This window comes from Gymnoscopelus braueri (assembly GCF_963280865.1).
Source record: "Gymnoscopelus braueri genome assembly, chromosome: 21".
NCBI classification, from domain to species: Eukaryota; Metazoa; Chordata; class Actinopteri; order Myctophiformes; family Myctophidae; genus Gymnoscopelus; species Gymnoscopelus braueri.
In genome coordinates this window covers 30,949,200-30,963,239 of record NC_137623.1, presented here as the reverse complement: position 1 = coordinate 30,963,239, position 14,040 = coordinate 30,949,200, and the positions used below count along the sequence as shown (strand labels likewise).

The 14,040-nt window shown below is 47.4% G+C and overlaps 1 protein-coding gene across 1 annotated transcript in view; it reads right to left on the bottom strand.

The window, feature by feature from the left end:
- mpp7a (MAGUK p55 scaffold protein 7a) overlaps positions 1–14,040 on the bottom strand; it is a 160,535-nt gene that overhangs the window by 91,228 nt on the left and 55,267 nt on the right. Inside the window, exon 5 of the mRNA XM_080417489.1 lies at positions 2,883–2,960. Coding sequence (XP_080273615.1) covers positions 2,883–2,960 — 78 coding nt within the window. The remainder of the gene's footprint in view (positions 1–2,882; positions 2,961–14,040) is intronic.

Here is a 14,040-nt window from a genome sequence, read left to right as displayed (position 1 = left end):
GTTGGGGGTAGCCAGGGGACCGGCGATCGCAGGCACTTTGGACCGCTTTGATTCGCCGTCTCTGGGTTTTATCCCGATACCCGATAATCCCGGCGAGACGCTTCGCAGAGCATTTACCAGGAAGCATAAATTTGAAAGTCTGTAATTTGACAAAAAGGAAAATGGGGAGGGGGGGGGGGTCTGGGAGTGGAGCGTGAATGGAGGCTGATAGTCAGGGTCTCCTGAACAAACATCTAAATGGCCTCTCGCCAAAAAGTTTGCTCCCGTTCTTCTTCTTTGTCTTTCTAGACAAAACAGTTTGCAGTTATACGTACTTGAGGTGGACTCAGGGAGAGACGGGGAGTACAGTAAGGCTCTTGCCCTGCGGAGCCAGGGTGGGCCGTTTTTAGCAATGGTTTGAGAGTCCAGCGAGGTTTGGAGTTGACCCTGTGGGTTCTGCCATGTGTGCTTCACATCGACGCAGAGCGGAACGTGTTGGCCAGCCTCTGGCACGGAGAGTCTACCAGTCAGGTCATGAATAAAAGAACACACCACTGATTTCTCTTTCGTGACTCTCTCTCTCTCTCTCTGGACACTCTGGACTCTCTCTCTCTCTCTTTCTGTCTGACTCCCCCCCATTTTCCTTGACTATAAGAACCCTCTCTCTCTCTCTCTCTCCCTCCCGTCTTTCCCTTGACTCAGTACTAATTAGGATGATGTATGACTGTGGGATCTCGAGGAGGGGAGCGATACTCAGAGGCACTTTGATTACAATAAACATCGCTGAGGATTTCAAACAAAACCACACGCCATTTAAACCAAGGGCTCTCCTCTACTCCACTTAACCATGCCAGGCCGGCCCTTGGGTTTACACAGGTGTGTGTGTGTGTGTGTGTCTGTCTGTCTCTGTGTGTGTGTACACAGTAAGATCCTGAGCATTATTTAGACTCGGAGTGTAACGATTGACCCTTTTACACTTTCACTGTTAACTCAACACTCAGGATAGTAGGGTCCATTTCCACACACACACACACACACACACACACACACACACACACACACACACACACACACACACACACACACACACACACACACACACACACACACACACACACACACACACACACACACACACACACACACACACACACACACACACACACACACACACACGATTGCAGTTTGTACACATGCATTTGGCTAGCTAGCGGGCTAGCTGAGCGTATTGCTACTGTAGGTCTATCGGCTAATGTCAATGAAGCAAATGCAGGGATACGACCTGATGTGGCGTCGGATGGCTGTTTCGTTAAAAACAAAAAAAGGAACGCCTGGAAGCTTTTCACCGCCTCACGCAGGGCCGGCCGCTGCTATAAGCAATATAAGCGGTCACTTAGGGCCACAACCACTAGGGGGACACAAAAAAAAAAGAAAATAAAGCTTTATTTTTATTTATTTTAACTTTCATATTGTAATTATGTCATGTATCTCCTATCCAACAACTAGCGTTACTATTTTAGTATGCAATAAAAAATGACAATGATTTTATAATGGGGGTGTTTGGGGGGCACCAAAAAAAAGCTTGCTTAGGGCCACGAAAATCCTAGGGTCGGCCCTGGCCTCACGGGATGGTTGTTACAGTAGGTGCAGGTCATGTTGTTTTTCTGATGTCAGCGTGCTGGCGATAGTGGCATTTCAGGTGTTTAAGCAATGAAAACGGGACCGTGTCACATGCCACGCGAGATTCTCTCTCTCTCTCTTACCGATGGCGTGCGTTTTCATTTCACTTCTATCATCTGCAGTTTGTCTGTTGCAGTCAGCTGTCTGACATGCCCATCCATCTTCGCCTCTGCTTTGAATCCATGCACTCTCTCTCTCTCTCGCTTCCTCTCTGTCTGTCTCTCTCTCTCTCTCTCGCTTCCTCCGTCTCTCTTTCTCTCTCGCTCACTCTCTCTCTCTCTCTCTGGCTTGCTGCCCCCAGCAAATGTACGCCCTGACCCCAGGGAGCTGGAATTTCGATTCTGTACTAGCACACAAAGAAAACGTGTGTGTGTGTGTGTGTGCGCGCGCGCGTGCGTGCGTGCGTGCGTGCGTGCGTGCGTGCGCGTGTGTGTGTGTGTGTGTGTGTGTGTGTGTGTGTGTATGTGAGGACCAACTGTCCCCACAAGTATCGTACACTTTTAGAAACAGACATTCTCACAAGAGAAATGGTTGTTTTATGGTTAAAAAATATGTTTAGAGACAAGTTTACAAGTAGGAAAAGATTCAGGTTTGGGGTTAGGCTTAGGCTTAGGCATTTAGAGGGGATTAGAGATAGAGTCATGCCTGATTATTACTAATTGCGCGCTTGTGGCGTGCACTCGGAAAATAGCCGATCTACAAGCTCACAACGTGTCACAGCACGACGTAGGCTTGTAGATCTTTAGGCTTATGGTTAAGAAAAATTGCTAAATTCATCAAAAATGGCATTCATAAAATGACTGTCCTAAAATGTTGATGTCCTCACAAGTATAGTAATACAAACATCTCTGTGTGTGTGTGTGCGTGCGTGTGCGTGTGCGTGTGCGTGTGTGTGTGTGTGTGTGTGTAGGGGTGTTGGGTCTAGACAGGGGGTGAGGGGGTCAGTTGTGTTATTGGAACACATGAGTCATGTGGAGGCATCTAGATTGAAGACCCCGCAGGGAGGAGGTCAGAGGTCAGTGCAGCGGGAGAGGAAAGAACAACAGGACAAACGCTGTTCAGGTTAGGCATAGGAGTGTGTGCCTTGATGATGTGTACATGTGTGTGTAAGAGGGGGAGACGGAAGATGGAGAATACGTCAATGGACTGTCTTTGCTTCCATGTTTAGGAGAGAGACAGACAGACAGACAGACAGACAGACAGATTTTTCCAGGCAGACTCACATCAAGGACCAGATTCCCAGCATTGTCCTGGATGGGGGCAGGGCTGCTTTGTCCATACTGTTGCAGCCTTTCATGGATCTGAGAGAGAGAGAGAGAGAGAGAGTGAGTTCGATTAATTCAGTGGTTTTCAACCCTTTTCGCGTCAAGGACCCGCAAATTGACACATAATAGCCCACGGACCCCCATTTGCAATGATATGCCAGGGACTCAAACATTTAGATTTCTTGGGCGTCCCAATCTACACTGTAGTATCATAAGCAGTGTTAATTTAACTCCGAGAGTGTACAAAAGTACATTTGCACTCTCTCAGAGTTACAGATACATAAGGGTCAATTTGGTTACTAACTATTAATTTGACTGGGGACCCCCTGGAACCCCGTCAATGACCACTGGTTGAGAACCACTGGATTGATTGATTGAATATTTCATTGACCGTTTAGAAGTAAAGCAGTATGTTAAAAAACAGCGAATGGATAATCACAAAGAAATCCAAAGGCTCATTTCAATACATACAAAAACCATTCATGATGATGATAACTTAAAAAAGGAGATGGGGAACCAGGGATGCGATCACATGGAGGATGCCACTCACAAGAGACGTTGTGAAGCTCACTAAAGGAATGAGTTGTTTGCGACCCTGGAGGGCAGGCTAGTTGGGGGACATGCTTTGCTAAGATCAATTACAACTGGAGTAGGACCATGATTTTAGGGAAGACTTCAAATTTAAGTCTACATTTGAGAGAGAGACACACACACACACAGGGAGAGAGAGACAGAGAGAGCGAGAGAGAGAGACAGAGAGAGAGAGAGAGATCAAACTGATGACTACGCACACACTTCTGTCACACATGACTCTCAAATGACTGCTCGAGTACAACAGACTAGAGTGCTTTTAATGGCTGGGGCTGGCGTGGCCAAGATACAAAGACGATACTCCAGTTTTCCACTATGCATTGGATATGCTCTGGCGGTGACCAGGTGAAGACTCCAAATCATTTCAACGGCTTGGCTCAGTGCTTCCTTATCAGCATCAAGACAGAGAGAGAGAGAGACAGAGAGAGTGCTGAAGTGATGCTAAAATGGAAAGTAGGCCTCAGTCTTACATACACACACACGCAAACATTTAAATTGTCAACCCAAAGCTGATGTGAGGTGCCGAGTGTGTGCATACACAAATACATGAACGCAACACACACACACTCACATGTTACACATACAAAGACATGGACGCAAATCTAAAACACACATACTCACGGAGAGACTCACAAATAACACATGCGCAAGCAAGCCCGGTTGTGATTAAAGACTTGTTGTGTAGGAATGTGTTGACAGCTTACAGGCCGCTGTCGGGTCCCATCAGCGCACAGACAGGGGACGGCCATCCTCCCAACACCGTGTCCCCCGTCTCTCCTTAGCCCAGAATGGTGAGGCTGAGCTAGGCCAAGGGCCTGACTGACGGCTGGGCTCTGGGCCTGGTTCCTCCGCTGGATGTCCAAGCCAGCATTTCAGCACGAGGCTGGACCGGAGGGCCCTCTGGCTGGGGCGACCGAGAAAGACCAGCCCGTGGAGCAGCTGGGTGGCTGCAGGGCCAAGTCAACACATGTGTGGGCAAGCGCACGCAGACAGACACACACACACCCAAACAAGTGGAGCAAACCGCTACAGAGCATTACTCACTAAGACAATACGAGAAAGCAGTTTGTTTGCCGTCACGTTAACAGCTACAGTCGCTGGGTGCAATTAAAACACGTGTTACTCAGTCGCTAGCTGTCATTTCTCCCTCTGCGCCTTTCAGATATCACAGTAGGAAAGCAGCCATGAGGATGCAGGATAATGGGGCTGGGAAAAGACGGGGCCATGGATGTGGAATGGCCGGATGGAATTTGTCCCCACTAATGACATCCCTGATGGATCGTATAATTTTTTCACTATTTCTCTGTTACCGGATGGAAATAATTGGGATGTTTTGACTAAGGAAAAGGCATGTAACGTGTCCGGATGAGTTTATTTGATTCTCTTTATAGGTCATCATCTGTCTTTCATAATGAACGTGAGTCACCAAAAGATGATGTAAATTCCAGACAAATAGATAAAATTAAAGGAAATAACTCGCTAAAATGTTCAAATGCCAACATCACCATGAAAAAGCATTGGTTTTCAGGTTTGGAGAAAAAAAAAACGCAACAGCACACACGTCCTGTCCCACATAACTCCTGTTCCACAACTGGCTTTTAACTGGTACAACCATGTCCGCCCTGCTTATCCACACAGCCTCCAGTGATAAATCACGGCCTGTTAGGGCTCGTGTTAGCCAAAAGAGCGACCATGTTTCAGGGTCAGCGTGAAGGTTCAAATCCCTGTGTAAAGCCTGCATTACTCGGCAATAAAACACGGCGCATTAGGCGTGTCGCGGAGGTAATCTGTTAAAGGCTCTGAGCAAGCCAAAACGGCTGCAAAACTCAGCTGCAGAGTCCTGAAACCATGGGACTCCTGGGTCCCCTGGTACTCAAGGGCAGAGTTGCGCAGTCAGGGAGACGGCTATGGCCCCTGAGACCGCAAGCGGGCCTTGAATGACCCGTACTGGCAATATGACTAGTCTAGAGTTCTTCTAAGCTGCTGGGAGTGTGTTCTCCGTTTAGGGTGTCCAATTTTTTTTGGAGAACCACTCAAGGGCCCTCATACTCATCGGTTTCATTTCATGTAGATGCATCATATTTATGCTCTCCAAAGTCTGCAGGCTTCTAAAACCTCCACCTTCTGCCCCGATCTCATCTCTCTTTTTCCCCTACCAAACTGTAAGAGGACGGGGAGACGGCTCCAATTACTTCATCTGTCCCGAGTATCTCCGTTAAAAAAGCTGCGATGAAATGGAGAAGAGAGAGGATGCCAGTGACTCTGGCTCCCTGACACACCACAATCCCTGCGACATCTGCTTTGCTACTTGCTCCACCGCCTCGGCTTACTTCGTAACTGAGGATTTTTCTTTTTTCCTCTCTCTCTCTACTCTGACGAATGAATGCGAGATCGAAATGCTTTTATTTACAGCTCGGGAACACTGTCCAAGCGTCTGTCCGTGAGCACTGGAATGCATTTTAAAGTCATTACAGCACCTTACTTTTTTCTTTGGACATAGCATGGCCTCTGTCCCTCCCCAGCCCCCAGTGAGGAAGGCAATGCTCCCTGGCAAGCGTCTGAGGTGGCCTGGTGGAAAATACGTCAGCGGGACACAGTGAGAGACAGTGTGCTGCGGCCAGTGGAGGGCTGAGCTCGAACCAGGCAACTCAAAGACGTGGATTCTGAGCCTCGTCAGGTGAGAAAACACAGCATTTGTTCTCCGTGACATGAAGCCGAGGTTTCGGCTCTCTCAGAGCACGGCTACCCAGAGAGGCCAATGAATGAATGAATGAATGGATGAATGTAATAACTTGAGCGCGTGCTTCAGAAAACACACTACAATGGCGCAGTTATGAGTCCTGTCCCCACAGAGCTCAAGCCAGATCGTGTTTGCTTCCAGAAATACTTGGTGGGCTTAAAATACACACAGCAATGCTCACTGGGACACCAACGTGGGTAAGAATCATGAATTGAATTTGATGTTGAACTTGAAATGGGAAATTTACCCAAGGGGTGGGAGTTTGGGGGGGCCGAAGCAAAAACATAGCACTCATCTCCATGCACCTTAAACTTCAACCCTGACCTCTTAAGAAACCATTGGTGACTGACTTCAATGACCACAGCTTAAGGAGGTGGAGTGGAGGTATATTTAAGGTACAAAGAATAACCCAGACACAAAGAGTAACCAGGGTCTGGAACAGGGGGGAGGGAGAGCGTGAGACTGAGAGTGAGCGAACGCGTGAAAGACAGAGAGACGCGGTGATGAAGGGAGAAGGAGAGGTCTGGAGCTCACAGGGCTGGATAGTGTTTCTGCATGCCGAGGCCTTCGACACAGCTCAAGGCCTCTGCTTAACGTCCTCCACCCAGAACCCCTTGCGCCCAACGGTGACCCCCATTCCAGTATCCACCCGCAGGAGCCAATCCAGTATGAGTCCCACTCCCACCCCGCCCCCAATTAATCCCCCCATGTCCGATCTCTTGGTCTGATCCAGAACACCTTGTCAAGGCGCCTTCTCCTGAACTTGGTCTGGTCCATGGGGCCTCACCCATGGACCAGACCAAGTTTAGGAGAAGGGGGGACTGCAAACAGACGTACAGGGTTGCTACTGAAATAGCTGTCAGACAGTGCGTTCAGAGAGCTTTCAGACAACATGGGGTTGGTTTACAGAGCGGAGCCCCAGCTTTGACACAAGCACAGAGGCATCGGGTGCTGGAAAGCATGGTGCGGTTCAAGTCATGTCTGGAGATGAAGATGACTCCACTAAATGACCTCCACCTAAAGTTACACTGACCAGTAGCCTTAGACTTTGTCTCGACAGTGTCCCTAAGGCCACACTAAAGCAATGATTGTTTTACCCTTTTACTCACAACACAAAAGGGCACAAATTGTAGCCAACCAAACTATTGCACGAGCGTGTGTGTGTGTGTGTGTGTGTGTGTGTGTGTGTGTGTGTGTGTGTGTGTGTGTGTGTGTGTGTGTGTGTGTGTGTGTGTGTGTGTGTGTGTGTGTGTGTGTGTGTCTGTTGTTGTCATGCCACATCAACTAAACTAATATCCATTGAATAAACAGTGGATGCAAGGCAGGCAGGCAGGATGTTAACAATTTCAGGTGAAACACATCTCCCTCTCGGTCACATACACAAGCACACACCGAGCACCTTGCCTTGACCACGGCCCTATACACGGAGGCCTGGCGCCTGAGCTCGGAATTCGTGCGTAACATGCTCGTCTCTCGTTTGTCGTGGAAAAGGCCTGGAGAATGTGACAGCTTATTGAAAGTCGGCAACAGATGCAGCAAGCAAGAGAGAAAGAGAGAGAGAGAGAGAGGGAGAGAGAGACAGACAGGGAGAGAGGGAGAGAGCAGGGCAACAGGCCAGGCATCTGTATCAACCATATCATTAAAGGAGCACTTCACCCCTGGAAGAAGTTTTCGGTCTTTTAATGAAGTTTAGGAGTCAAGAAACAAGATCCTGGGTTTTTTTTGTGAATAATCTGTGTTTTTAGATATCTAGTAATCTTCGCAATATTCGTGACGTTATTTGCATCATGAGAGATTGGTCTCATTCCTTTCCGCACTACATGTCTCGGCGTGTCTCAGTCAGACCATCTCAAAAGACAGCCCCAATGGGGTGTCCGTAACACTTTGTTCAACCTTCTTTCGCCACTCGGCCACTCCCATTAGCTGCGGCCAGCGGCCCTTGTAGAGTGAGGCATTACTTTACCTGAGTTATCTTCTGATAGTTGTACTTGAATGTTGACATGAAATAATAATCCTGTGTAGTGTTTCATAAGCGCAAGCTTGAAAAAAAAATACAGCGTGGAGTAGCAGCGCTGGTAAACAAACACCGTCACGAAAGGCTAGGATCATAATACCAAGGATGTGACAGTGATGTCAATACTATGCGACACGGAAGTGAAACTGCATGAAGATACTTATATGTCCCAGTGATATGACATCACTAACGAATCCTTGGACATAATATGTAACTAGATGAACGTTTGCGAGGACAGCCAGTGTTGCCAGATATTGTGAGAGAAATAAGCAGCCAGGTCTATGAAAACAAGCCCAAAAGAAAAATAACTATGCCAAGAGCACTTTACCTAGACATGGGATATTATATATTTGAAAATTGCTGATCTACAAGCTCACAACGCTTCGCAACCCATTGTGAGCTTGTAGATCTGCTATTTACAAAAAAATCTTGAGGGGGAAAAAGTCCAAAATGTGGATTTTTTGCAAAATATTTTTATTTGCTTTTCAAAATGTGGAATATTTTTGACACATATTTGTTAGGGGCTCCCTGCCACAAATTATAATTTCAGATGGGGGTCTGTGGAAAAATACATGAACATGTTTGAGAACCACTGGTTTAAACAGCAATCAAAACATTTGGAAACAAGCCCAAATATCAACTACATTTTAGAAAGAAGCCGCTTATAATAAGCAGACATGGCGACACTGGCATGCTGTTTGGATGTTATTGTTGGAGATCACACCCACATGGAACCTCCCCTGCCACAAGGCACCAAAGCATTCTGGGAGTTGAAGTTATAGGCAGTGATACGCTGTGGTCCCCCTGTGGTCCCCCCTGTGGTCACCCCTGGAACTTCTTCCAGGGGTGAAGTGCTCCTTTAAGTTAGAGGATAGATTTCCTCTCTGAGCTCTAGGGAAGGGAGAGGCAGGGCCCCTGTTGCACTCTTGTGTAGACCCTGTTCATTCTGTATGGGTGACAAAGGCTGTGCGCTGCTGAATATTAGGAGTCTGTCTGGGGAGTGGGAACAACACTGGAGCAGGAGATTCATGCACGAGCATACACACACACACACACACGCACACACACGCACACACACTTGACAAACCACAGGCGAACAGCAAACACCTTCATTGGAGCCGTTCTATTTGCGTTTCAATTCCTAATATCCCCTTTCATTAGGCACACAGCATAAAAACATCACTAGCAATACACTAGGCAGGTGGCATACATTAAACAAACCATCCATTCAAATGATTTATCGAAGCTACCGACTTTGAAAACAACATTAAGGATGGAAGAGGGCACACCGCCAGGACAAATGCACATGGCTTACTATGTTGCTCAGATTGATTTGACTATTCAAGGTAGTCGGCTCAATGTATAAATTCGGGCCAGACTTATCGTTTTAACTCCAGGTGAGCAGTACGTTGACCCGTGATGTCTTCAGGCAGCTCTCAGCCCCACTAGGGAGCTGTAAATACAATATATGGCACCATGAACCTTTATTTTCCATATTCTCTACTCTGCTCCATGTCCTATTAAGATTGGCTTTGTACCGTAGACCTTCTGGTTTCACTTTGGGTGCTTTTTCTTTCTTTCTCCGGAGGAACACAAAAATGGAAATCAGGGGTTTGACCAAAGTGACCTGGAATAATGGTTCTGGGTTCACTCTGGAGACTTCTCTTGATTACCAATGCAGACTTTTGACTGATAGAAAAGGGATTGGTGGATCGGTATAGGCCGCTCCTTATTTTCCCCTCTCCATCCTGCCCCCTGTGCCCTACAGCATTGGTTCTCAAAGTGGGGTCCGGGGACCCCCAGGGGTCCTTGGGGGGGATACCAGGGGGTCCCCAGCAAAATTTTATAATATAGCTTCACAATCATTTGAACCACTTTAACCATATTTTATACTTTGGCTATTCAAAGAGTGCTGCGCTACGAGCTTGTAGATCTGCAATTTTTTTTAAATCGTGAAAATCTGTGCAAATTGAATATATGTATTTTTAAACATTTGAACATTTGTAACTCAAACTTTTGCTTCTGGGGGGTCCCTGGAACAAAATATTTTTAGATGGGGGTCCGCGGCCAAATACATATCATTTTGGGGGTCCTTGGCATGAAAAGGTTTGAGAATCACTGCCCTACAGACACGGTTCAAGTCAGTGAGTTTGCGCTGCAGTAGAGTCATCTACACAGGCCATGCAGCTCATCTGCTCTAGAAGTGAGCTTTCTCTCTTTGCCTGCTCCTATACTACCACAACTCCTGCCTTTGGCCTCCTTCGCCGTCTGGCTCTTCTGGCACTGTGCAGAGGTGCTTGTTTGTGGACGTTGAGCATGATCTCTTCTCGGCTTCATGCTGTGCTCGGCCATTAAACACTTATGAAAATATTTGGAAGGTAGCCTAAGCGCCGAGTATAATGTTGCACGGAGGGGGATTTATTTTGGATGCGATGGAGGTTTTCAGACCATAAATAACTAGCCCGGCTCGTGTCAGAAAGTACATTTTCTGGGAGCAAATGGCAAGTTGAATCACAACAGCCACAGGCTGCACCATCCATAATAGCATTTAATTTACTATTGCTGCAGCTCTAAAGCCCTTGACTTTTCCGTTGAGTGTACAGTGCTGTAAATGAGTGCATTCAGTAGAGGAACCGAGCTAGTCGGGAGGGTGGACTGCCGTATGGAGGTCACTCTTCCCCAAGGATGACCGTTAGCTTCTCCCAAGCAGCCTGCAGGTGTTTGCTCTGCTCCCCACGAGGGCTCCTGTTCCTTCAAAATAATAAATATGGACCTCAGAGATGGCCAGGGTGCAGGACGTGCAAACCACAGACAGCATGAGTCGATGGTATAGATTTACAGGCCCTGCACCAGAGACCATTAGCTGGTCTTTATTGCAGCGTGCGGGGCATGAGGCTTAAATGGCTCGGAGAGGGCTTGCAGCCTTTTCGAGGAAACTCTCTTGGTACTGGAGAGGCGATGTACAGTATGGAGATGTTCTGAGGTGTAGGGTGTGAGTAGGATAAATACCCAAAGAATGAGTCTTTAAAGTCCCAAAGTATGTAGTAGCCGAACCATTGGTGCAGTAAAACATAACAGTCTGGAGTCTCAACATTTGGGCTATACCCAGAACCCGGTCCAGGTATTCATGAAATTCCGAATCCAGTACTCGGGGAACAGTGTCCAGTTTGTCTCAGAATGACTCCATTCATCACAAACAATGTCATGCCAAAGAATAAAAGCCAGTGGAAAGATTCCTTTTGGGTACAAGCATCACGTTAGGCACCTTTACATGTCATTACAGCGCTGCAGCGTTGAGGAACAAACCTCCAAGCCCACATAAATAGAACTGGGAAACAAGGCGCCAAGCCTATTAGCTTCTAACTAGAACAGAATTAAAGGGAAAACTGACTTGACCACAAATGAAAAATGCTCCACGCTCACTTGAAGGCCTGCTGACAGAAAGTGGGTCTGAAAAGGGGCCCTGTACCTGTGTCAGGTGGAAATTGAACGTTGTATTATATTTCCTGTGGCTTTTTGTGGAGCGGGATTTTGGCAGGGGAACAGTGAGCGCGGTGGAATTTATAGAAAACACACTTAAGTGACTGACTTTAATTGAAAGGGGGAGGGGGGGTGCGCCGTCTGCGTCATTTCAGCCGTGATGGCTCTACACACACCACGCCATTCGCATTTCTCGTCACGGCCCGACACCGCGCCGATGAAAAGTCTCCAGAGAGGAGCGATCATGTGGGCCCACACTGAAACACGATACTCGAAAATATTTGTCTCATCTCTCTGTGACATAATCAGATTAGAAGGGACGTGATTCGCTGACCCGACTTCCTGACGACAGACACAGAGGAGAGGTGTCTGGTTTAAGTCTTAACTAGGCCAAATGCTCTCTTTTTTTTCCTCTTACGCTCTGTCTCCGACACCTCCTCTGCTGGTCCTCTTCTCTCTCTCTCTCTCTCCCTCCAAACTGTCCAGCCATTGATGCTCCATAATTACCCAGGTGAGGCCTGAGCATTTCCATATGAGTGACCTAGGCTGTTGATCCTGTCAGATTAGTGTGACATGTGTGGGTTTTGACTGCGCTGTTTAGCCTCTTTCAAAGTATCCACTTCCAAGACCCGCGGAATGGAAGGTAGAATCCGCGGAGGCTTGGTGGTGGGGGCAGGAGGAAAGGGACGATTAAGCTTTTATTAATGGCGTGCCACTGACGTTAGCCATGTTCAACCTGAACCCCCCCCGACCGTCGGGTCCTCCAGCAGGGTGAGACGGTTGTTCTGTACTACTGTGCGTCTCCGATGTCCTTCCGTCTCTCTCCCTCCCGCTCGTTGGCTCGCCGGTTGACAGGCTGGCTCGCGTCTCTGTACCAGGTAGAAAAGCGGAGGAAACATACACAGTTTCTGCCTGTCTCGAGTTGGCATGGGAACCTGCTCCACTTACGCCTCCGTGCTAATGATAAGAGACTCTAAAAGCGTCTCAATTTCCCTTGACCACAGGAAGAAGGAGAAAGGGAAAATAGGTCGAACAAACAACACAGTCTGTGGAAAAAAAGGAATGTTGCTCTTTGATGTGACTCTGATGGTTTAACAGGGACAGATGGGTTTCCCACAGTTCAACTTTATTGGGGGTGTATATTATGCTACAGTAGCATCAGTGAACAGCGTTATTCTCGAGGCTCTGTGGGTGATATATTTATAAATTCCCCATCCAGTATCTGACTGGCACATCGTCAAGGTGGAATTTACATCATGCAGTGATGGCAGTTCACTTCATAACATGTCCAACGATGTCTCTGTGTGCATATGGATACACAAACACGCATAAAAAATGGACATGCTAGGCGTGTCCAAAATGTCAGCCCTCAACAATCACTGAGCTCATTAATCGGTTGGCTTTCCCCCGTAAAGTAGAAAGAGGGAAAATCACTTCCAAGCCTCTCTCTGGCCCTGCTTCCATCTATACAGCTGGTAACGCAGAGTATTCCAATGCACGTCTTGACACATTTTCTGCCCAATCAAACTTGTACTTGGGCCCGGGCCTTTGTTTCCACAGAATCCATTAGCTAATCCTATCGCAAACTACTTGACATGCACTAAATCCTGAGCACCATTCCAACTCAGAGAGTCAGAAAATTGACCCTTATGGGTCCATTTCTACACTCTTAAGGCGGTTACACACCGGCGAATATGCGAATATACGCAAAATTCGGACTCGTTCCGAATAATTAAGACATTGGGTGCCAGAGGTTTATTAAAATATTATACGTTGAGTGCCTGCATTACTTCCATCCACTTGCGTTATACGTTTCGTGCTGTGGAAGCCCCGACGCGGAAGTGCATGTAAACAAAGCGTGCGTGCGAGACGGCGGAGGGTCCCGACTAACGCCTGGAACAATAATATTTCCAACGCGATCCTCCATTGCAGCGTGATCGCCGATCGAAAACGGCTCGTTTCCACCACGTTAAAAAGAAATGGAGATATTAAGCTTTTAGTCAAGGAGATAACATTGAAAACGCCGACCGGAAGGATTTTTGACATGGAGCCACATCCAGCCTCTTCTTCTCAGAAACTCCTTGGGTGATGTCAAAGTTTCGTTTTAGCGCCCCACGTGGGCCACTCGTATAAAAATAGAATTGGGTCAAAAACGGTCCGGACCGTTTTCGGCACTTCTCGTTTGGATCCTCAAAAACGGTCCGGACCGTTTATGGCACTCGATGTGTTAAAAGACGCTTTTTTCGCTCCGCGAAACTGGTGTGGAAGCTTGCATTGACTTTATAAGGTTT